General features: G+C 45.6%; 1 protein-coding gene across 4 annotated transcripts in view; it reads left to right on the top strand.

Moving 5' to 3' along the window:
* Positions 1-25,225, top strand: part of PRRG2 (proline rich and Gla domain 2) — a 71,625-nt gene that overhangs the window by 14,618 nt on the left and 31,782 nt on the right. For 3 of the 4 annotated variants that reach the window (XM_068241392.1, XM_068241393.1, XM_068241391.1), the window contains exon 2: positions 23,203-23,308. In XM_068241392.1, coding sequence (XP_068097493.1) covers positions 23,212-23,308 — 97 coding nt within the window. In that variant the 5' untranslated portion in view covers positions 23,203-23,211. Of the gene's footprint in view, positions 1-14,143; positions 14,220-23,202; positions 23,309-25,225 lie in introns of those variants that run through there. The other variant, XM_068241394.1, reaches the window with a different exon arrangement.

The raw sequence follows: 25,225 nt of genomic DNA, 5'->3' as shown, positions 1-25,225 counted from the left end.
AAGATCAGTTCCTCCAAAATGCATTCATAGTCTATATCTGGAGATCTCATATGCCGGGTAAGCATGATAAGTTTTTCTGCTCGATTTTCCATCCGATCGTGTTTTTCTGCTTGATTCTGCGCTCAATTCTCTTATCTTCCACTCATTTTTCTTATCTTTTTCCTTTCACTTCTATGAGAAATCAACCCCAAAAAACGATCGGACGGAATATCGGACATGTCGGAAATTATCTATCGATCCCAACTATCGTGCGGAAAAACTTATGGTGTATTCTCAGCAATACACACCTTGTTTAACGGACAGTCATCTGCAGATCAGATCCATCGGCATAAATCTGGAAGATTGAGAGATAAATATATTTGGTCTGGCTCTTTTGAGGTCTTTTATGAACTTTTTTTTTTACAAAGATTATCTGCAGACTTGATCTTTGGACTCTCATTTTTCAAAGATTTATCTTGTGTGTACCCAGCTTTATTATTCAAAATATGTTGGGCCTCATACTACATGGAAGTGGTAAAACTGGCCTTTGATCTCTCATTTTCTAAAGACTTTTATCTGATGTGTGTACCTAGTTCTGCCAGATGATCTGTACGGAATGTTCGTTACTGAGTGTTCTAAGCAGAGGGAGATATAGCAAGCTTGGCAGTTGGAAAAATACATTATTTCCCACAATGCAACGAGGTTCACAGACAGCAAATTGTCAGGACCTTGGTCATGACATTACACTGTGGGAGGGGTTTCACCACAATATTAGCCATACAGACCACCCTGATGATTTATTTGAGAAAAGATAAAGATTTTTCATGGAAAAGGGGGTATCCGCTACTGATTGGACTACAGTTTAATCCTTCATTAGAGTTCCTTTTCAAATTAAATGGGGAATCCCTGAAAGCCTCCAGGCTCAGTATCGCCCTTCACACCCTCTTTCGAGCCATTGAGCTTATGCATGAAACTCTGGATGGAAGATCCTGTGCTTCCCCCCCCCATTATTGTCTATTCTGCATTTTATGCTGCATTTGTTACAAACCACTGTAAGGCTCTGTTCACATCTAAACGCTGACGCCAGCGCACGCAATGAAAATCCATTTTTTTACTTCTCTTTAACCCCTTCCGAGGCATGAGACCTGTCCATCAGCCTTTGGTCAGTTAAAACATAACAGTAAACTGTAGGGGGCGGACATTCCATAGTCTATAGACACTGGTTAGTGTGTGGGAAGGGCTAAATGCTTTTTTACGCACCAAGCAGGGAGAAGATGCAACTCTGCTGAGCTGCAGTGCTGACCACAAAGAGTTAACCTTTCACTAGCAGAAGAAGGCGGGGCAAGGTAACCTGTGTTTATATAGAGAGAAACTAGTTAGTGCTAAGGCTAAATAAGAGGGTGTTTTTTTTTCCTTTAAAAATGTCTAGTAATATACCCAGTAAATATGACCTCATAAGAAATAACTAGCCATTTTTTTCTTATTTCATAATAATTCATGTGATAAATGTAATGGCTGCCCAACCACATTTCCATTTCAATCTGTAATCGGTCATATGTTCCTCATGTGGCCAAATAATTTAGCTTCTTTTACTATCACAGAAATAGTAGACTGTGTGCAAGTCTTCCCTAAATTCTCATCTGAAGGACTGTATAATTGGCTGTCTGGTTTATCCATAATTCTGTGAAGACTATGGTAAAATTCTCTTTCTTCCCCTAGATCCTTTCTCAGGTATTACACATAAGAACATTTATTGGCGTGGTTGTTTGATGGGGGCTGCCATCTTTTAATTCAGGAAATTGTTTCGCCTGCACAGCTAAGTGACACTTGAGAGCTTCTGCTTCAGACACTTAAAGGCTATGTCTGTTTCTAAGTTCCGTGACAAGATTAGCTTACGTTCCACTCTGATGAGCGGAACGCAGCAGCGGAAGCAATGCTTTCCCGATGGGCAAGTTCACATTGCTACGTTCCGCTCCCTGCATTCCGTACGTCGGAGCGGACGTTCCCGACCTGCACCATCCTTCCGCTTCACAGAGCAGAATGCAGAGCAGGAGCGGCGTGCTGGTCAATGTGAACCTACACTGAAGAGTCAGATCAAGGTCTAGCAGTCAGACAGTTCAGTTGAGCTTTCACAGTCAATAAGAGGCTCAATGGTTTAAAACATAAAGGCCATCATTCATAAAGCATTTCCGCATGCGGAAATGCTTAAAACGGCTGACTTTACCGAACACTTAGCAAAGTCAGCATTCATAAAGGCTCTTTCCGCATGAAAAAATGACACTACCGACACAGAGTGATAAATCACCGCCTTGTGCAGTGATTATCAGAACAAATGTAGCAAAATGTTAATTCATGAAGATCACCGCAAGCGGTGTGAGGTCGGGAAGTACCGCTCCCTCTGATGTGGCGATAACAATGTAAGTGAATGGAGACACACAGACCTCTCAGGCAGCTGCAACAGAGCGGAACACGGAGAAATGTATCAACTCGGCTGCTTCCGTGTCTCCGCAAGGCTACCGCCTGCCTACCGCCAGCCTAGTTCGGGGAATCTCCGCACTGCTACCGCACATGGATACTTTTATGAATGCCCACCCAGAAGTCTAAAACACTGGCAGCGGTGTTTTCCCGCATTGATTCCCCTTACCGACAGCTCCTTTATGAATGATAGCCAAAGAGTATCTCCTAAAAGAAACATTAGATTTGTGACTTTCAATTAGAAAACTGTCAGTCCCCAGGGATAGGAAATGAGGCACAGGCTATTCAGGGATTCTAAAACTCCTCCTCCCGCTGTACAACAAACGTTTTATTTATTACTGTTTCAGTCGCCTTCTGAGACATTTTTTACCATGTCCTGTCTGTACAGGAAGTGATGGAAATTCCCACAGATAAAGAGACGGGAAAGCAGTTAAATCCAGAAGTGTTTTTAACACCTAATTTTGGTTTATGTCCAGAACATAATTTTTTTTTTCTCTCCTGTAATTGGGCATTATGAGTTCATCCGGGATACATTGTTAATTCTCTTTGCTAGTATTTGCAGTGAATAATGTCAGCATTTTCTCAACCTGCAGGAGAGAATGCTTCTATCTCAGCTGTATCTAGACACTGGTAAGCTCTCTGACTCACTGTAATCTTTTATCAACATATGACTGCAGACAGCAGAAACTACCAATTATTGCTTCCTGTCAGGAACTCCTGGAATAGGCTGCGATTCTATTTGCAAAGGGGCAACAAGTGGAGATTTACAGTGTACAGGAACAGTTGTTGCACAGTTAGGCTCTGTTCCTACTTTTTTTTTTTTTGTCTGTTCTCTGCTCACTGCTAAGTGGAGAGTGAACTGCTCCTGTTACACATAGGACCTGTTCATACTTGTCGCACTGCAACGGATCCTTCTGTGCAGTCCGCGATAATCCCAGGCCAGGCAGATGCATTTCCCCATATAGCCTCTGGGGGGAGCACATCTGCCCCAGAAGTGCGGTTCGCTTACTTCAATGGATCCTGTGGATTCGTTGTAGTGTGACAAGTGTGAATGGCTCCTATGTATAATATACTGTGAGAGCCATTTACTCTCCGCTTAGCATTAGCAATGAGCGGAGAACTGACAAAATATTTCCGTTCTCTGCTCCAGCGGGAACAGAGCCACATTGATTCAGGATACACACTTTTTTTTATGGGAATTTTCCTGGTTTCAGTATCAGAAATTCTTCCCATTGCTATATATTGCTGTATATTGGAATGTAGCCCCACCTTCCCACTGAGGCTTAACGTAGGCTGTTTGGCTATGTGGTATTCTCCTTCCGGAGGTATTCTGTGAGACCCTGAATGTTTTGTACTTGCTTTGGAAGCCTCAGTAAACATAGTTGCAACTGAGAGGACTAGAGATGTCAGAATGTAAATCATGGAGAGGAAAGGTTTTACAATGAGCAAAACACTGACTAAATTATGTATCAATGTAAAAAAAAAAAAGCTATTTTATTCATTGTTATTTTCACTACAGTTCCTCTTTAGGCCGATTTTACACTTGAAATGTGGGATCCCCCACCACATTGCAACGCACAAAATGAGTAACACATGACCCTGCAGCAGAGTGCACCGACGAGGTCATATTCATAGCACCGCCCCTCCGCACACCCCTCGTCATCCAGTGACGTATTTCCTGCTGGACAGGAAGTACGTCACTGGGATTCCCGGGTTTTACAAAGTATGTGTCGCCCATTGACTTGCATTTCTTCCGCCACCACTGCATCTCTGTGGAAGTCGGCCAGTAATGTGCTGTTGAATTTCCACCGGATCAGCGGCAAATCAGGAACTTCCAATGCAACGCAGTAAAATCCAAGAATTACAAACGCATAATCATGTATGTGGAAAATCGCAGGCTTTCTTGGCAAGGACCAGTACTTTACAAATCATCCTTATACATTCCAAATAATCTAGCAAGCTGAATGCCAGTTAGAGATTGCCTTACTTTCAGCTCTGGTGACAGCTCAGGGGCTCTGCGCGTCTCTCGCTGCACACAAAGCTGGCTGAACTTGATGGACAGATTTTTTTTTTCAACCTATCCAACTATATAACTCTGTAAAATGCTGTGTATCAAGGAGAGAGTTTCAGACTGGAGGTTATTGTAAAGTGCTGTGTAGCATGGAGAGGGTTTCAGACTGGAGGTTATTGTAAAGTGCTGTGTAGCATGGAGAGGGTTTCAGACTGGAGGTTATTGTAAAGTGCTGTGTAGCATGGAGAGGGTTTCAGACTGGAGGTTATTGTACAGTGCTGTGTAGCATGGAGAGGGTTTCAGACTGGAGGTTATTGTACAGTGCTGTGTAGCATGGAGAGGGTTTAAAAACACACGATTGGTTCACACGATGGCTAGGGGCCCCGGACCTCTCTCACTGGCCGGGGCCCCAAGGCCAACACGTGATACCTGGAGGGGAGTGCAGGTGGGCCTGGACCTCTCACACCCAGGCTCTGGACCTCTCACATCCAGAAAACCCACCAACACTGCCTCCATACTGAATGCTAAATTCAACACACACAAGCAATAGAACACAGCAGTACATGCATCCAGCTACATTTGAAATTGGTCAGCAGGTGCTCGTCAGCCAATCAGGATGCACTGTCATACACCCTTTACCTGCGGTATGTGGTATGGCAGGTAAAGGGTGTATGACAGTGCATCCTGATTGGCTGACGAGCACCTGCTGACCAATTTCAAATGTAGCTGGATGCATGTACTGCTGTGTTCTATTGCTTGTGTGTGTTGAATTTAGCATGGAGAGGGTTTCAGACTGGAGGTTATTGTACAGTGCTGTGTAGCATGGAGAGGGTTTCAGACTGGAGGTTATTGTACAGTGCTGTGTAGCACGGAGAGAGTTTCAGACTATGGGTTATTGTAAAGAATTTAGAACATATGACCGATTTACAGATTGAAATGGAAATGTGATTGGGCAGCCATTACATTTATCACATGAATTATTATGAAATAAGAAAACAATGGCTAGTTATTTCTTATGAGGTCATATTTACTGGGTATAGTACTAGACATTTTTTAAGAAAAAAACACACCCTCTTATTTAGCCTTAGCACTAACTAGTTTCTCTCTATATAAACACCGCCTTCTTCTGCTAGTGAAAGGTTAACTCTTTGTGGTCAGCACTGCAGCTCAGCAGAGTTGCATCTTCTTCTCCCTGCTTGGTGCGTAAAAAAACATCTAGCCCTTCCCACACACTAACCAGTGTCTACATTGTAAAGTGCTGTGTAGCATGGAGAGGGTTTCAGACTGGAGGTTATTGTACTGTGCTGTGTAGCATGGAGAGAGTTTCAGACTATGGGTTATTGTAAAGTGCTGTGTAGCATGGAGAGAGTTTCAGACTATGGGTTATTGTAAAGTGCTGTGTAGCACGGAGAGAGTTTCAGACTATGGGTTATTGTAAAGAATTTAGGGAAGACTTGCACACAGTCTACTATTTCTGTGATAGTAAAAGAAGCTAAATTATTTGGCCACATGAGGAACATATGACCGATTACAGATTGAAATGGAAATGTGGTTGGGCAGCCATTACATTTATCACATGAATTATTATGAAATAAGAAGACAATGGCTAGTTATTTCTTATGAGGTCATATTTACTGGGTATAGTACTAGACATTTTTTAAGGAAAAAAAAAAACACCCTCTTATTTAGCCTTAGCACTAACTAGTTTCTCTCTATATAAACACAGGTTACCTTGCCCCACCTTCTTCTGCTAGTGAAAGGTTAACTCTTTGTGGTCAGCACTGCAGCTCAGCAGAGTTGCATCTTCTTCTCCCTGCTTGGTGCGTAAAAAAGCATCTAGCCCTTCCCACACACTAACCAGTGTCTACATTGTAAAGTGCTGTGTATCATGGAGAGAGTTTCAGACTGGAGGTTGTTGTAAAGTGCTGTGTAGCATGGAGAGAGTTTCAGACTGTGGGTTATTGTAAAGTGCTGTGTAGCATGGAGAGAGTTTCAGACTGGAAGTTATTGTAAAGTGCTGTGTAGCATGGAGAGAGTTTCAGACTGTGGGTTATTGTAAAGTGCTGTGTAGCATGGAGAGAGTTTCAGACTGAAAGTTACGGTAAAGTGCTGTGTAGCATGGAGAGAGTTTCAGACTGGAGGTTATTGTAAAGTGCTGTGTAGCATGGAGAGAGTCAGGCTGAGGGTTATTTACATTCTCTGCTGTAAGCGGGCAGAAGGCAGCTTCTGCTGTGTTTGAAGATAACTTGTCCTTGCCGCTGTAAAGGCCCATACTCACGGGCGAGAAATGTGGCCTGTCGCCAGCACACGTGAGCGTGTGGGCGACAGGCCGGCGACAGCTTCTCGCCAGGTCCCTCCGCGTACACACGCGGAAGAGGGACCAGCGGCAAGGCGGAAGCTGTCGCTGACGTTCCTCCTCCCCCCGCCGGAAGCTCCATGTACCTACATGGAGGTTGCTGTCGCTAGTCCGCGTACTCACGCGGACTAGCGACAGTTGCGGCGGGGGGGCAGCGGCGACTGTCGCCATGCGATTGAAAGTTTCAATCGCCTGGCGACATGAGCGACGGGCGACAGTTCGGGGTGCGCGCGCGTGCGGCGGCCCATACTCACGGGCGACCTGTCGCCGCAACACGCACGCGCCGCGTGTTGCGGCGACAAATGTCACTCGTGAGTATGGGCCTTAAAGCAAACAATCGGCCTATTTGGCAATCTCTGATTCTTTCACACAGGTGTGCTGGCCAGCTGGCTAGAGGGAATGTTTAATGCCTGGTACACACCATGTAATTTCCCATCAGATAGACAGGTCGAAGTTATTTATTTCCAACCGGTCCAATCTGTTTTTCAATTGTTTTTCTGATCGATTTTCAAAACCGATCGGAAATAAGATTGGACCTGCTGGAAATAATCACTTTGACGATTGCATGGTGTGTACCAGACATAATGCTACTGAGAATGTATTGCACTTTGCAGTTTTCCTTTTGAAGGGTACCTATGAGGGGGAAAAAAGGTCAAAGTTATACTTAACTCAGTAGTGGGAAGCCTCTAGAAAATCCAGAGGCTTCTGCCATCCTCCTCAACTGCACAAATCCAGCGCTGTGACCCTTCAAACATATTCGACAAGAGCTTGAATGTGTTCCAGCAGCCGCGCTTCAGTATATGAGTGCAAGCTGCAGTAGGTGGCAGTAGGGTACCCCCTGTGCAGTAGCATAAAGCCACTTGTGCAGTTTTGTTGTTTTTTTTTTTTCATCTATGCACAAGCGTTTCCCTCTTCTTGGGCCTGTGTGGACCAAACTTGCTCAGGCACAATGAAATTGTGCTCGTCCTTGGCTATCACACAGCAAACCTATGCAGCTGTCTAGGGCTTGGAGAGAATCTAAGGGCCTGGTGGATGCATTGCTAGCTCCCACCAAAGCTTACTAAAAAAAAGCCAGGTGACCATTGGCGGGGAGCAAAGACTGCTATCTTGCCTAGGGCCAAATTAAAGCAGAGCTCCTGACCATTGGGTACAGAAGCGGCAAATGTCTGACCAGCCGGTGACCAGCATCCATCAGGTACACCACTCCTGTAATCCCGATCGACAATCACAAAATAAGGACAGCAGCAACAAGCTGTATTGGAGCTTAGTGGACACACACACTATATGTTTCAGGCGGAGCCCTTCTTCATGGTGTATTCCAATACAACTTTTACATGTATCGTTCCTTACAGTATTTGTATTTTCCAGTTTACATAAAAATTCAGACAGGTTTGAACTGGAAGCCTGTATTTCTGTACAAGTTAATCATTTCCCCTACTACTAACAGTTTCTTTTGCAGGCACCTGACTGGTTACCTTGAACCTGTGCCACTAGTCCTCATAACTGGCATGTTCAGCCTGCTGTACAGTCTTTTCTTCCGGCAACACATAAAATCAGCTATTCCAGAAATGTTACCTTTATGCTTCATGTATTCAGTTTCCTTTTAGAACTCCAGCTTTTTTTGTGCATTTAGGACTTGTTCACATTAAGCCAGTTAGGTACACGTGCCGGTTGCATACCCGTGCCCGTAATGCAATGGATAATGCCTGCATTATGATCCACATGTTATTACATAGCCTGGTAGGCTTGTATGATACATGTGTGTTTCCACATATACTTTATCTAGAATGCACTGCAGACAACACATTAATGCAGAGTTTGGAACAGGCTCACTGAGTTGTGTGGGCTGTGCATTCAGTGTGAACGAGGCCTAATGCTCAGACTGCACTCTGGCAGTCCATGGTGGTGTCCACTGCACTTGGTTGTGGAAGCATTACCATTCAATGGCAACGCATCTGCTGTCCAAAAGTCATTTGTGCCGAGACTGATCATTGTGGAAAAGCAACAGACAAAGAGAAAAGGGGGTCCTTGCTTTTCCATAGTAAAGTATATACTCGCCCTTTATGATCGCTCCAGTCTTCTGCTATTTGGCTGCTAATCCCATCCTCTCTCCTCCATGCATCCGGAGTCCTGACACTGGTAATGTGACCATCATAGTCGCATGCCGCTGAACCTAGGCATGAATGAGTGGAGAGCAGGAGAAGATGGGATTGACAGATGAGGGGAAGACTTGGTCTGTGAGAGAAGGTAATAATGCTTCTTTGCTACAAGTCCTTGCACCACCTTGCATGGGTAACAGGCCAAGATAGAGCAATCATGGCATTCTTCTCACATCTGGTCTACCAGGCCTAGTGGAAAATCCATCCCTGATTGACAAAGGGTTTAAGGTGCTACGTACTTCTTGGATATGAATCCAACCGCCAGTGGCGTATCTACAATTCATGGGGTCCCAGCAAAATGTTCACACCCTTTCTCTTGCCTTCCCTTGGTGCCCTTCACAGCCTTGGGGCCCATCTCACAGGGGTCATAAAACAAGTGTGGCCATCATGATCTTCACACCCATAACAAGTGTAGCCACAATACCTCCTGATCTGTTGTATAGTCCCCTGTATGGGAGGAAGAGAGATTTAGTAGTTGGGGGGGCCCCCTAGTTACGCCCCTGACTCTAGGGCCAAAGCTACAATGTGGGAAACCTAGGCAGTTGCCACAGGGCCCTGAGTCGGTTGCTGGGCCATCAGGTCTCCCCAGGGCCGCACCGCTACAGCCAATCCTTAGTGGACTTCAGTCTAACGAGAATTGGAAAATGTGGAGTGTAAAAAATGGAGTGCACACATTTGATACCAGACTGACAGCCAGGCAGTAGATGCCAGTGATGCGTATATGACCTCTGCGCACCTTCAAAGAGGTTCTCCAGGAAAGTGATAACCAGCTGCTGACAGCGGGCTGCATACACTTCCTGTAAGGCTAAGGTTAAGCATTTCCGGCAGATGTCCGGAGCTGACGTCCCTCCTCGTTCCCTCCGGTATTACTTTCTGTTAACAATAGGCATTGAATAACCACTGCAAGGAGTCTGTTGCTACAGGATTAGGTGGGGTGATGGAATTCATCTCTGTAACATGTTCCAGTAGTACTATGGAGGGAAAAACCTCGTAGTCTGGGCAGCATGGTGGCGTAGTGGTTAGCGCTCTCGTCTTGCAGCGCTGGGTCCCCAGATCGAATACCAGCCAGGTCAACATCTGCAAGGAGTTTATAATGTTCTCCCCGTGTCTGTGTGGGTTTCCCCCGGGCACTCGGGTTTCCTCCAACATTCCCAATAAAATACAGATACGTTAATTGGCTTCCCCCTAAAAATTGGCCCTAGACTATGATGCATGCACTACACAATACATACATAGACATATGACTATGGTAGGGACTAGATAGTAAGCCCTTCTGAGGGAGAGTTAGTGACAAGACAATATATCCTCTGTACACTAGTGCTGCGTAATATGTCGGCTCTATATAAATACTTGAATAAATTAAATAAAAATAATGGTCATCCAAAATTATGCAGCTTGAAAATGTGCATACATTTGCATGTAGAATTTTTTATAGTAATTTTATTAACAAAAACAAGCGGCCATTTTTCATGCGCCCCTATTTCATACACGCATTTATTAGACAAAGGCAGTAGAAACAGCATCGCTACATGTCCTCTCTAATACAAAAAGCATTTTTATTGTACTATGCTTGCAAATGCAAAGACTAATCTGCAGGATGGTAATACAAGATATCAGTGTTTTCTGCAGACCTCAAACCAACAAACGTCGATTCCGGTGATACCTTTAGGCTGCTTTCACAGTGAGACGTTAAAGTCCCACGTTAGAGCAGCCTGTAACGCAGAGTAACGCACAGTAATGAAAAATCAATGGGCTGTTCACAGTGCCCACGTTGCCTTACATTGTAACGCTGCACGTTCTGGGAAAGTGCAGCATGCAGTACGTTATATGCGGCTTTAGCCGCATTAGACTGTGTGCACATGCTCAGTAATGTTTTTTTTTTTTTTTAATATATGCTGCTGGAGAGGAGGCGGGGAGAGTCCGCTAATGTAGCCAGGCACATGGCTACTTAATATTCACTGCACTTGCAGTGTTGTCTTCCTGGAGCGGCCGCTGATTGGCTGGCGGGACCACGTGATGTGGAGTGGAACACTCCGCATCACGTGGTCCCGCCAGCCAATCAGCGCCACGGAGACCACGTCATCGGAACTGCGCAGTGCGTACAAAGAGCTGCATAACGCAGCTCACTCTGGCGTCCTCCTCCAACACCACCAGGCGTTGCGTTAGGGGCACGTTATTTATTTATTGTATTTATAAAGCGCCAACATATTACGCAGCGCGACCATAACGTTACCTAAAACGGAACGTCTTGGTGGGAAAGAGGCCTTAATGACTAACTGTACATGGTTTATTGCAAGCTTTCTATTGTAAAGCTTTCGAAACGTTAAGTTTCTTCTTTAGACATTCTACAGCAGGGACGGAGCAAGACCAAGTTGCGCCTGGGGCAAGGTCAGGTTTTGGCGCCCAAACTGCCATTCATTTTGCCGCCTTTTTAAGAATTCAACAAACTGCGCCTGGGGCAAGATACCCGCTCGCCCCCCCCCCCCTAGATCCGTCCCTGTTCTACAGAGCTGTCAGAACCGTACGTTGGTTGGTTTGATGTCTGCATTTCTGCTCCTTGACTAACACACTTTACTTGTATGTTTTCTGTAACATTACACAGTCCTTAGTTTGCACCGGTGGATTTGTGATTCTTGGGGCACATCCAACAAGTTTAGTTTCTGTGTCTCTAGTGCTGCTGTTACTGTATCAAATGCAACTTTCTCCAATGTAACTTCTGTGGAGTTCTGCAGAACAAGTGCAAGACAAACTGCACTCCATGTGTCCGTTAGTACATTTGAAATGGTGCTTTGTCAGCAAGCCAGGCTTCTTATCTTTGTCCAGAGATCTAAAGCTAAATACTCACCACCCGATGGAGGAAGATGGATCCAGCGACGTCTCCCTGATGACGAAAGTTCCACGATCCATCTTCTGGCCAGTGGGAACATGAGACCTCACACGACGAGCGTGTACAATTACCTTAAAGTGAACCTCCGGACTAAAAATCTACTCAGCAGCACTGAAAAGGCTCGGTGTTTCTTTAACAGTTTCACAGCATCAGAACTTTGTTTTTCTTACCCAAGCATCATTTTTAGCTGTATTTTTAGCTAAGCTCCACCCATCAAAGAAAACTGCCCGGGCTTTTTTTCCCCTGATGCTGTGCAAAGCATGATGGGATTTCCTATGTTGTTGTTCATGTTGCCTAGCAACTGGGAGGGGTGATCAGCACACAGGACAGTTGGAACTGTGTCTCATTCTCCCTGTCACCTCCTTTCAACCAAAAAGATGGCTGCCCTCATGAAATCAAACATTTGCCTGTCCTTTTAAAACAGAGTGGGTAAGAGATTATATTACCTATCTATTTTAATTCACAAAACTAATGTAACTTAATGACAGTATGTTTGTTTAGGCTGAAGTTCCTCTTTAAGACATCTAAACTCCTCCCCATGCCATCATCATGAGCTGGTATTTCCCTCTAAGCACAGAGCTGACCCTGCTTGTGTCTTTCCTATGCTCCAGGGGAGGGTGGAGGTGGTCATGGTCACATGATGGGTCTGTGCTTTCATGGCAACTCTTTGTGCAGAGATGTCCAGGTCATGTGACGTTTCTGTAGACCATTTTGTAGGATATGCTTCGTCAAATATGAAAATTGTGTGTTATTGCATAATCAGCTATTCCCCTTTACTAATGTTGAAAAATCCAGGAGGTTGAAGTAAAGGTTTTAAACTGGGACAATAATGTGTAAATATTACAGTCAAGGTGCTATTTTAAGTCATTTTAATCACACTTAAAGAGGAAGTGTAGTGAAAATAACATAATGAATCAAATTGCTTATTGTTTACAAAATTTCATTTATACTATTCGTCTACTAGATTATTTAGTCAGTGTTTGCCCATTGTAAATTCTTTCCTTTCCCTGAATTACATTCTGAAATGTATCACTGGTGGTGAGATCTTTAGTACTGCCAGGTCATCTGTATGGAATGTTTGTTACTGAGAGTTCTATGCACAGAGAGAGATATTGCTTGCTTGGCAGTTGGAAAAAGCCATCATATCCCACAATGCAATGAGCATCACAGACAGCCGGAGACTTGCGCCTGCGCAGTAGAGCAGACCCGACAACGATCGGGTATTTCCGCCTACTTCGAAGCCGACAGCCACCAGAGCGCCTGCGCAGGAGTCGGGAAGGTAAATATTTACGTCGCCGCTGTTCGGAGGGCTGCAGCGAGACCCCGCAGGGACGGAGGATGGCGTGGGAAGCCTCATTAGGATCCTGAGGCTTCCCCCACCCGAGGTGAGTACCCCCCAGGGGACATTTTGATGTTACAGTTCCTCTTTAAAGTGGACCCAAACTTTTTTGCACTGCATACAATGAAAGTCTTTATCATTCCTGAAGAAATTCACTTCTCTGTTTTTTGCTTCAAATCAAAGTATCCAATTAGCTCCTATCAGCAACTGTGAATAGACTACAGGTGAGATCTGCCAAGGCACTTTTGGCATACACTGAACACTGAGGTTTAACCCTTTGGGTGCTCCCTGCAAAAGTGAAACTTTGTAAAGACTTCAGGTGTTCTAGGAATTCTTTAGGATTTCCTTAATTTGCAATGAATATTTGTTCTCCATAAAGGTTATCATACTGTGGCTAATGTTTTAGAGCAGAGAGGAAATTCTGAGTTTGGTACCACTTTAAGTATAATCCGTACACTAAGACTATGACTGAAAGGGGTGCGCATTATGGAGATAAAAGTTTTTATGTATATATTTACCTCTTATTAGACTTCAGAACAGCCCTAGACTCATGAAAGTCAATGAGTAGAGAGTTTTATATCCTGCTTTTATTTCCGATCCATGTACGTTAGTGGAATGACTCTTTCTCATAGAACCTATTAAAATTATACCTGTCATCACTTTACTGGTGACTGGTCCTTTATGGAGTGAGAAAAGCCTTTGACTTGCTTCTTTCCTCTCCCTCTCTCTCTTTCGCTCTCTTTTTTTTTTTTTAGTTTTGTTTAACCTCACCTTTTTTACTTTAAAATGCGCCTGAACTGACAATAACAATAGGGCAATTGGGCTAAAAGAAGCTAAAACTGAGAGAGAGATGTGTGCAGGTAGCAGTTTTGCTGGTACTTATACCACTGACATAGTGTGGGTTGGGCTTATAGCGCAACCCACATTACCTAGGTAACATGGGGCGTTGCAAGTGTATTGTGCACTATTTCCTGTGAGGAGAGATGAATTGAAATGAAGTCCCATTTCATGAGGTAAACATGAGTTCTACAGTTATGCTGGGATTCTTAGAAATATAATCTAGCATCTGTTATTCTACTTGCCTTGCGTGTCATGTGGGGTCAATTCACAAATCAAAATACGCTGTAACACATGGATTTGGATTTATGAACATTATTTTAATGCATCAAACATGTTTAATGTTTTCACACACACAGTTTTACCATTTAAATGTTGTTTAAATACAGAACACATAAAATATCAAGTGAAAAAAAAAAACAGATAAACCACATACACGCTAAAACAATGCACCTTTATATACCCCTTCTCAGATGTTGTGTATGTTTAATTGCCATTACTTCTGAGTGGTAAGACTTTATGTGCATAAACAGTTATGTTGTGCGGTTCGCACAGATAATGTGCATAAAAAGGAACCCAGGATGAGGGTGAGATGAAGGCTGCCATATTTATTACATTTAAAAGTGTACCCGAAAAATGAGATGCTAATCTAAGAAGAGGGAAGCCCCCCCCCCCCAAAAAAAAGAAATCTAGCCAGCTTTTCGAATTTCTGATAGTGTAATTTCCCTTTTTTAAAGGACACCCGATGTGAAAATAAACTAATGATATAAACAATTGTATCTATCCTCCTTCTCCTAAAAATGACTTTTTAAGATATTCCACAGTTTTATTTTATATTTAAATCCACTTTTTAACTTTTATTTTTTATTGTTTTATTGTATTTAATGACACATTCATTGACGTATGCCCGAGCTAAAATCTATGAACTATTGACCCTTTTCATCTCTTTCCTGCTCTCAGAAGCCATATTCTGCTAGGAAAGTGTTTTGTAGTTGTAATTTCTTATCAGTGAGGGTCACACTGTAGTCTGACCCAGACAGGAACTGCCACTTACGTACCTGATGTTTAACTCTTTCAGGCAGAGAAAGAAAAAAAGGAACACAGCATAATTATTTGTGTGCCTGGCATTGTACATACACATGTCTATCTCATCATGTCACATGTCACCTCAGGTATCCTTTAAAACCGAAGAAATTTGCAATAATTCAGCTTTAAGCGAGCTACTGTGCATGCAGAGTATTCCGACAGAGTCAATATGCATGGCGCCTGCTGGACAGGAAGTACGTCACTGGGATCCCCGTCGTATTCCCATCCCGCGCACATGTTGCAACGCCGGCACCAACCTTTTTAAAATGTATGCATCGCCCATGGACTTGAATTACTTCCATCGCCATGGAGGTCCGGCGGTAACACAAACAGCCCCCGCGTCGCTTGGGCAGTGGATCGGCCTCTTCCGGCACAACGCAGTAAGTGTGCTAGGCCTCATTGCCTCGCATTTCCATTGTGTTACTCTGCAGTAAAAGCACGTACACACGGCATACTTCTGCAAACAACGGGTCCGCCAGAGCCTTCCGCTGGGCGGACGTTCTGCCGACAGTAGCATGCTTGTACGCTCTGTCGGCAGACTGATAAGGCTGTTTCTGAATGTTTCGTTCGCGGATTTTTCATAAACAGCCTTATCAGTCTGCCGACAGCATGTACACACGTGCTACTGTCGGCAGAACGTCCGCCCAGCAGGAGGGTCTGGCGGACCTGTCGTTTGCGGAAGTATGGCGTGTGTACGGACCTTTAAACAGGGCAACGCAGCGTGCATTTGCAATGCAAGTGTAAAAGTGGCCTAAAAGTAAGTACATATGGCAGCCTCCATATCCCTCTCACTTTAAGTGTGCTTTAAATAAGTCAGCATAAATCAGGTTTGCAGCATCAGCGATATACCACAGAACTCTCCCTTTTACGTGTGAAAATGGAGCAGGCTTGGCAGAGAGGCTGCAAGCGATGTATAAGTTACATAAATGGCCACGCCCGCTCTATACTGTAGGGGAATAGAGTGCTACACCCATCCAATTCACTTATAAAAGAGTTTATGCCAGGGGGAAAAGTGACTAACAATACATGCAGCACCAATACAAAATCATTACTAGTGGGATTACAGCTCTGCATGTGTAATAATGCATAATACAATGTAATGTACAGGCAGAACTTGTTCTGCAGATTAATATAAACTAGCGTCAAGCAGCGTGTGCCGTAAGTGAGGGCGGTTTCTCTGGCTTGTCGCCCACACTGAGGGGGAAGCATTACCAAGAGACAGTTTGTTAAAATCTGACTAAACCCCAAACTGAAGTTTCTAAATTCAAAATTTCCAGAATCTAAAAATATGCCACACAATTGTGCTTGCCTGCAGCTGCCCCAGCATAGGTAACCAGATGTGCCCCCAGTATTAGGTAGCCCCCTCCTGTGGGATGTTAGATGGCCGGATATGCCCCAAGTATCAGGTAGATACCCCCAGACAGTATAGGTAACCAGACGTGCACCCAGTATTAGGTAACACCCCCCCCCCACCCCGGGATGTTAGATTGCCGGATCTGCCCCAAGTACAGGGCCAGAGCTACCATAGGAAAAAATGGGCAATTGCCCCAGGGCCCCAGAGCCTGTAGGGGCCCCCAAGGTGTCCCTCCTCCATCTTAACTGTTGCTCCCCAGGGACTCTGCAGAGTCTGTTAAGTTGGGAGGTGATTGGGGGAGGGTCAGCAGCCAACTCAGGTACCCAGGAGGGAAATTTGGCTGCAACAACGGGCCTTTAACCACCCTGGCGTTCTATTAAGATCGCCAGGGCGGCTGCGGGAGGTTTTTTTTTTTTTCATTAAAAAAAATCTATTACATGCAGCCAACTTTCAGTTGGCTGCATGAAAGCCCACTAGAGGGCGCTCCTGACGCATACTTCTGATCGCCTCCGGCGATCAGAAGTAACAAGAAGGGCCGCAATGAGCGGCCCTCCTTGTTTTGCTTTCCTCGTCGCCATGGCGACGAGCGGAGTGACGTCATGGACGCCAGCCGACGTCCTGACGTCAGCCGCCTCCGATCCAGCCCTTAGCGCTGGCCGGAACTGATTGGTCCGGCTGCGCAGGGCTCGGGCGGTTGGGGGGACCCTCTTTCGCCGCTGCTCGCGGCGGATCGCCGCAGAGCGGCGGCGATCAGGTAGCACACGCGGCTGGCAAAGTGCCGGCTGCGTGTGCACCTTTTTATTTGAAGAAAATCGTCCGGCAGCCTCCGGCGGTAATGGACGAGCTGAGCTCGTCCATACCGCTAAGGAGGTTAATGACGCTTTTTGGTCAGGGATGTCTGGGGGGCCCCCTGGCTAATTTTGCCCTAAGGCCCAATTGTTACTTGAACCGGCCCTGCCCGAGTATTAGGTAGATACCCCACACCCCAGTATAGGTAGCCAGATTTACCCTCAGTATTAGGTACTGTAGACCCCCCATGTTAGATGGCCAGTTAAGTCCCCAGTATAAAGTAGACCCAACGCCACAGTTTAGCCAGCCAGATGTACCACCAGTATTAGGTAGCCCCCATCCCCATGTTAGAAAGCCACATCCGACCCCAGTATCAGGTAGGCCCCCATGTTACATAGCCAGATGAGCCCCCAGTTTTAGGTAGCCCCCTCCCTAGTTTAGATAGAGATCTTTTAGGGCTGTAAGCCCAGAAGCTGGTGCCGCCCCAGCCTCTTCCTCTGCCTTGTCCAGGATGATAGATCCCAGTTCTCCTGAAACTGAGATCTTGAAATCTCACTGTTTTCAATTGACAATTCAATGAACACAAGGGCCCGCCAAACTGTTCTGCATAAACCTATTGATGGGGGGTGAGCTGTTCAGCTCATGGAACAAATTTGCAAACCATTCCCACTCTCCTTCATCCTCACTGCTTTTTTCCACTACCTTCAGCCACATTTGCTACTGTAATTCTGGGAAATGTAGGCCTCTTCCACGAGCAGCTTAAGGCAGTGAATTCACTACACTCTGTATTTTAAATGATGAAACGGAGCAGAGCTAATGACTCTTTGAACTTCCTGGAGGAAAACCCATAAAACAAACAAGAAACAGCGAGAGACAGGTTGAGATAAGTGTTTCAGAAAACAGCACTGTAGCCAACCAAGCTTGGTGGAGAGCTCAAATAAACTCTTTTCCATAGATAGCAACTGAAATTTCTTAACTCCTTCTTGTATTGGAAACAATATGACATGTTTCTTTGCTACTGATGTTCTATTTCTTAGCTGTACTACACATACAAATTATGAATTTTGAATTACAGCAGGGGCATAACTATAGACCCTGCAAGGGATGCAGCCGCAGGGGGGGCCAGAAGCTGCAGGGGGCCCCATGGGGGGGAGAAGTTTCTTTTCCCTGTCCTGAGAGACTGGCTACTAAGGGTACGGAGAGAAAAAGTTTTTTTTCTGCACTCTGCACAATTGTTCTGACTGCATCTGCTCAGCCACTGATAAGGAATCATACAAAGTTTTGTAGATAGTCCCTGTTCAGTGTGCAACAGGCTCTTGTGTACAGTGCCCCCAGCCTCTGCACCCCCTTCCCAAGTGCTGTGTACTGTAGTGATGCTGGACAAGTCTACAGAGCCAGTTCTGCTCCATCAGAGGAGGTCAAAGTGAGTGTAATAAGCTAAGCCTGGGAGCCCCCTTGTCTGTCGTATTTCTGTTTTTCTAGTTGCGCCCCTGGATTACAGGGATGTTTCTGGAAGAAATTATGTTTGCAAACCAAGGTTCCCCTGTATTTGATAACTGGTTTTGTGTTTTGTTTTGGAGTGGAGTGCCTCCTTATTGCTGTCCTGGAAAGCCACACCTGAGCTTATCAGAAGCAGCAGCCTAGCATGACGCTGTGTGAGGCCATTGATTCCCTGCAGTAGTGCAGCTCTGGCTTCCAGCAGCCACACAACAGTAATTATTCCCAGACTGAGGCGCGCTGTGGAGGAGGGGTAACCTTGGCTTTGCTGTGGCATCTGAGATCTCTCTACAATCCCACATCCAGCCAAACCTCTCTTATCCCACAAAGAATAAAGATAAGGCTGGCAGGTGGCAGTGCCAGCGCAAGACAAAACCCCTCTTTCTTCCTAGCGCACTGAACACGCTGCTTGCCTGATAAGGATTGTCCTGGCATTGTATTCTTTCATGTGTGAAGCCCAGTCAGCACTGGGCAGATACCATCTGACTGCTCTCCAGCCGTGGTGTGCGCTTGTGCCAGGCAGCAGCTCTCATTCAAAGCCAAAACTGATCGGGAAAAACATTTGAATTTTTTTTTATCTATCATGCTTGGAGAGGAGCTGCGAAGGATTAACATCTGCATAGCTTTGTGCTGCATGGATTGGTGGAAAGCTGGACGTGGCGGTGGATTGAGGTTGGATTTTTCAACAGATTTGTGCTGAAATCTGATTGAAATCTAATGCTGGAAGGTGATATGATGGCTACTTTACAGTCAATTAACAATCATACTGGATAGAGCCATCATCAGATAATGGCTGGCATGCTCAGGGCAGTTTCTAGGCTGCATTGCACCCAGGGCGAGGGTGTAAAAAGTATAGGTAGCCACTAGCCAGGCATAGTTGCCCCCAATATAGGTTAGCTAGGTAGGTGCCTCCAGTATAGGGTAGCCCATATAGTTGCCACCAGTATAGGTTAGCTAAGTAGGTGCCCCCAGTATAGGTTAGATAGGTAGGTGCCCCGAGTATGGGTCAGATAGGTAGGTGCCTCCAGTATAGGTCAGATAGGTAGGTGCCTCCAGTATAGGTCAGATAGGTAGGTGCCTCCAGTATAGGTCAGATAGGTAGGTGCCTCCAGTATAGGTCAGATAGGTAGGTGCCTCCAGTATAGGTCAGATAGGTAGGTGCCGCCGGTATAGGTCAGATAGGAAGGTGCCCCCGGTATAGGTTAGATAGGTAGGTGCCCCGAGTATGGGTCAGATAGGTAGGTGCCTCCAGTATAGGTCAGATAGGTAGGTGCCTCCAGTATAGGTCAGATAGGTAGGTGCCTCCAGTATAGGTCAGATAGGTAGGTGCCTCCAGTATAGGTCAGATAGGTAGGTGCCTCCAGTATAGGTCAGATAGGTAGGTGCCTCCGGTATAGGTCAGATAGGAAGGTGCCCCTGGTATAGGTTAGATAGGTAGGTGCCCCGAGTAAGCACAGCCGCGGAGGAAGTGGGCATAGCTTTTACAACTTGCCTTCTGCCGCCGATCCCCCTCAAACTCTATCTTCTTTCTGTCCAGGCGCCGCTCGCATTGGTAATAGCGCCCCCTGTGATGACATGCGGTCACGTCATCACAGGGAGGCGCTGTTTCCAACGTGGTGGACGCCTGGGACAGGAAGAAAATAGAGGCTGCAGGGGGTCGGCGGCAGAAGGTGATTTGTTACCGCTATGCCCGTGCCCCCCCTCCCTGCCGCTCAATCTGGCGCCCCGAGCGATCGCACTCTTTGCACGCCCATAGAAACGGGGCTGGGCTTACTTTAAATGGAACCTGAGAAGGGGGATTAGGAGTAAAATATACATTCCTGGGGCTTCCTTCAGCCCCCTCTGGCCTGATCGCTCCACTGCGTCCTCTTGTAACTCTCTGTTTCTCCGCAATTGGCCCTGTAAAATTCTCCAATCCGGGGCCAACTGTGCATGCGCAGCCCCACCGCGTTCACGTCACCTTGAGCATTCTGCGCCTGGGCAGTACAACTGCACAGGCGCGGCACGCCCCCAGCGATGGGAGCGAGATAGGGGAGGGCGCCTGGCCGGACTGCTCCTGCGCCAACGGGAGGATTTTTCAGGGCCAGTTGCAGGCGAACGGGGAGCCAGAAGAGGACGCTGTGGGAGTGATTATGCCGGAGGTGCTGGAGGACGCCCCAAATATGTATATTTTATGGCATCTCTAGTACACTTTAAACGGAACCTGAAGTGAGAGGAATATGGAAGTTGCCATCTTCATTCTCTAATAAACAATGCCAGTTGCCTGGTTTGTGTGCTGGTCCAATATTCTAGGCTCCGAGTGTCGGACTCTAATCAGCTAATTCATCCAAAACACCTGCAAAGGGTTCCTGTTCCATATATTCGTTTCACTTTAAGTTGAATTACTGAAATAAATGGACTTTTGCACAATATTCTAACTTTTCGAAATTCACCTGTATGAATACTACAAATAATAATATTAGAGGCCCTTTTGCTCCAGTGAGAGACATAGAAATCAAAGAACGCTTAAACTGAGGGGGATATGGAGGCTTCCATGTTAATCTCCTTTTAAACAATGAACATTACTTGGCTGTCCTACCGATCCTCTGCCTCTAATACTTTTATGCTGGGTACACACATGAGTGTGCGGAAAAAGGTTGAGTTTTAGGTCACATGCATTTTTTTGTGTGTGCCCTTTTAGTGCGTTGGTTTTCGTGTTTTTTTTTGCCTCATTTGCGTTTTTCAAGTGTTTTGCATGCTTTTGCGATTAACATATACAAAATGCATATGCGTTTGCTATGCATTTTCCATGCGTTTTTACATTGCGTTTTTATGCCAATCACTAGGAAGACAACAGGAAGTGGAAATACATCACAGAGCAATAAAAAAGCATATAAAAACACATGAAAAACGCAATACATTGCGTTCTCATTGACTTTTATTATGTGATATTTTTTTTATGCGTTTTTGAATATTATGCAACAAAACCAGCGGTTTTAAAAACGCATGTTTGAAAACGCATATGCGTTTTTTTTATATGCATTTTTGGTACTATTCCGTTAGCCGGGCGCAACCACCAGGTGGCGTTAATTACTATTCCCCCTCCCGGCCGCCATGGATATTGGGGAAAGCTGTAACTCTGGAGTTTTATCGCCACCTAGTGGATGCGCCCGGCTAACGGAAAAGAACTGCATTTTTTCATGCGACTCAGACTTCCATTAGCGGTAAAAACAGTGCATTTTCCGCTACGCTAGCGTTCCTGCTAATTGTGTTTCTAGCTTTAGTCTTGGACCTTAACAAGCGTGCAGATCATATATTTCTCATTCATGTCTGACCTTATTAGCTGCATGCTGGTTTCAGGTGAAACTGGTATTGTTGAAAAGAAAATAATTCTCTTGTACCTAGTGCAGAGTGCACAGTGAAATTAAGCCTCATTATACATTACCTGGTTGGTTAACAGGTGCCGAGCAGCCAGCCAATCAGAATACGGGCACTGATGATTGGCTGGCTAGACAGCGCTTGCTAACTAACCAGGAAGTGGAGGAGATGCGATCGCCAGGAGTAGGTAATGTATAGTAAGTCTTCCGCTGTGCATTTTGCATAATAGGTAAGGGACTGCCCATGGGCCCCTGCCCGCCATTGCAGTAGCTGCGGTGGGCTATAGTTACACCACTGCCTGTATATGTGCTTTGAAAGGGGGGCGCAGTGTAAGATTTGCACTGGGGCTCTGTAGCTATGTCCCAGCGCCTGCAGTCTTTAGTTTGGTGAACCCCACACCTTCTGCTCTCCTGAACTTCCTCTCAGGACTCCCTCTGGTGCCTAGGCAAATAGGTGATGTCAGAACTCCAGACCATCACTTCTTAGAGCCATTTCACACAGGCGGATGCCAGTGGCTCATTTCTGCGTGCTTACATGGTTTTCTGCTACTGAGCAGAAAACCGTTTGGCATCGTTTCCCTTCGATTCTTCGCTGCGTCACATATTGAGCCTCTATGGGGGTTATAGAACCACTAACACCGCTGCTACAAGCTACATCCAACGTCTCGGAAAATACGATTGACTGCGGCGTTTTGCCAATCGACTTTTAACACATTGAGATGAACGCTTCCATACACCTCAATGCAGTCCGCAGTGCGTTCCCGCAGGAAACGACAAGGACGGACAGCAGCAGATGTCCGTCCCAAATGCCCCTTATTTCGTAGCAAGAAAGGGGAACTTGTTGTTTTATTTTTAACCCCAAATCTATTTCTATTTAATTAGTTTGTATTTATTTTGTATTTATAGAAGTAACATGGGGACCTCTGTCTAACTACTTATATGACATGCAGTGACAATCTCCAGTGACAGGGCATCTTAACAGCATTCTGGTGGTCGCTATTGAAGTCCTTTAAATGTGTTACCTTCTGATTTGTGGATTTGTTACTTTGAATTAAAATCCTTTCTCTTGGTTGACAGGTCGGTGCCATGGTGTTAGCGGGGTGCCTCTTGCTGTTTCAAGCGTTTACAGCCATAACTGGGTATATACTGGGACCACATAAGCTTCAGAGACCTGACAAAGAAGGTAAGGAAATTCTCCACACACACTTATTCTGAGGTACCTGTGTATGGCTCAGAGGACCCTGCAGTACGGGTGGTATGTGCTGTGGTATCTCTTCTGGTACATCAGCCAAGGCTGGATTTATAATTTTTGTGCCCCTAGGCCAAGTATGTTGTGGCTTTCTTGTGCAGCAGCGCCCCTCCCATTCTATGTGCCGTCCCCTCTTCCATGTGCATCATCCATGTACTGCAGCCCCTTCCATTCCATGTGCCGCATCCTCTTCCATGTGTATCATCCATGTACTGCAGTCCCTCCCATTCCATGTGCAGCCCCCTCTTCCATGTGTATCATCCATGTACTGCAGCCCCTCCCCTTCCATGTGCCGCCTCCTCTTCCATGTGTATCATCCATGTACTGCAGACCCTCCCATTCCATGTGCAGCCCCCTCTTCCATGTGTATCATCCATGTACTGCAGCCCCTCCCATTCCACCTGTAGCCCCCTCTTCCATGTGTATCATCCATGTACAGCAGTCCCTTTCTGTCATGAACAGCTCCCTTAAGCATCAGTTTCCCTTTTTCATATTTTGCTCCCCATTTTCAGCCTCCTCTTTCATATGTAGCAATGTCTCTTTCATGTCCAGGTGCCCCCCCCCCCCATAAACAGCAGCCACCCAAGGCCTGGGCCTTTGTGGCCTTTCCAGAAGTCCGGCCCTGATATCAGCTTCTGTATAGGACCATCTGACACGTTGAAAGGAGCTGATCTGGTTTCAGCACAAGCCTCCTCTTTCAAAGTGACATAAATCCCACCTGCCTGTTTTTTAGGGGTGATCTTATAGGCTAGCAAAGGGGAGGTGGGTGGGATTCACATCTCTTAGGAGTTGGAGGCTGGCACTACATCAGAGTCAGGCCCAAGGGCGCAGCACACTATGGAGCAGCATGGAGTGGGCAGGATGAGTAGTGCTTGACATAGACCACTGGGGTTGAACTCCAGTCCATGAGGGCCAGATCCATGCCAGTGTTTAGGATGGACTGAGAATTGGAGAAATGTGTTCTGCTTGCTGAGCCACGCCTTTCCTGATTCAGTCCCATCAATTAATTTGAGCTTTACCTAAAATGTGAAGACCTTGGCACTTGAGAACTGGAGTTTGACATCCCTGGCATAGACAACCCACCAGTCCATATCTTTCATTTATGTATCGGGAAGGGGGAGGGTAGAATAGGGGGCCACCATTCCAGGGCTGTGGAGTCAGAGCAATTTTTGCTAATGAATTTAAACTGTGATTAAAATAGAAAATATGATAAAATGTTCTATTTCTCAGATAATAGTTGTCATAAATTATTTATACAGTAATAGCTGTGCTTCGTCCACAAAAATGAAATAAACCAATCAAAAATAGTTACTTGTGCTGCTTCAGTAAAGCAGTCCCCGTATTTTTTAAGTCAGATATACATATCTGATTGTGACTGTATATATGATGTGTACACAGGAATCTCTTATATATACTAAATAACTTGATAATTTGATATGTTGTTAAAATTTGGTTTGATGACTACGAATTAAAGGGACGGATGAAAAGAAAAGTTTTATACATACCTCGGGCTTCTTCCAGCCCCCTTCATGCTAATCAGTCTCTCGCTGTCCTCCTCTGCCACCTGGATCTTCTGCTATGAGTCCCGGTAATTCAGCCAGTCAGTGCAGCCCGGCCACGTGCCGCTCCTACAGCCAGGAGTGTTCTGCACCTGTGTAATAGTTCTGCGCAGGTGTAGTATGCTCCTGGCGGCGGAGTGTGTGCATGCAAACTAAGCAAGACTGGCTCAAGTACCTGGACTCATAGCAGAAGATCCAGGTGGCGTAGGAGGACAGCGAGAGACTGATTAGCCTGAAGGGGGCTGGAGGAAGCCTCAGGTATGTATTAAACTTTAGTTTCATCTGTCTCAGT

Source organism: Hyperolius riggenbachi, chromosome 6 (assembly GCF_040937935.1).
Source record: "Hyperolius riggenbachi isolate aHypRig1 chromosome 6, aHypRig1.pri, whole genome shotgun sequence".
Classification (NCBI taxonomy): Eukaryota; Metazoa; Chordata; class Amphibia; order Anura; family Hyperoliidae; genus Hyperolius; species Hyperolius riggenbachi.
Note: the sequence above shows the minus strand (reverse complement) of the source record. Positions and strands in the feature narration are given on the sequence as shown.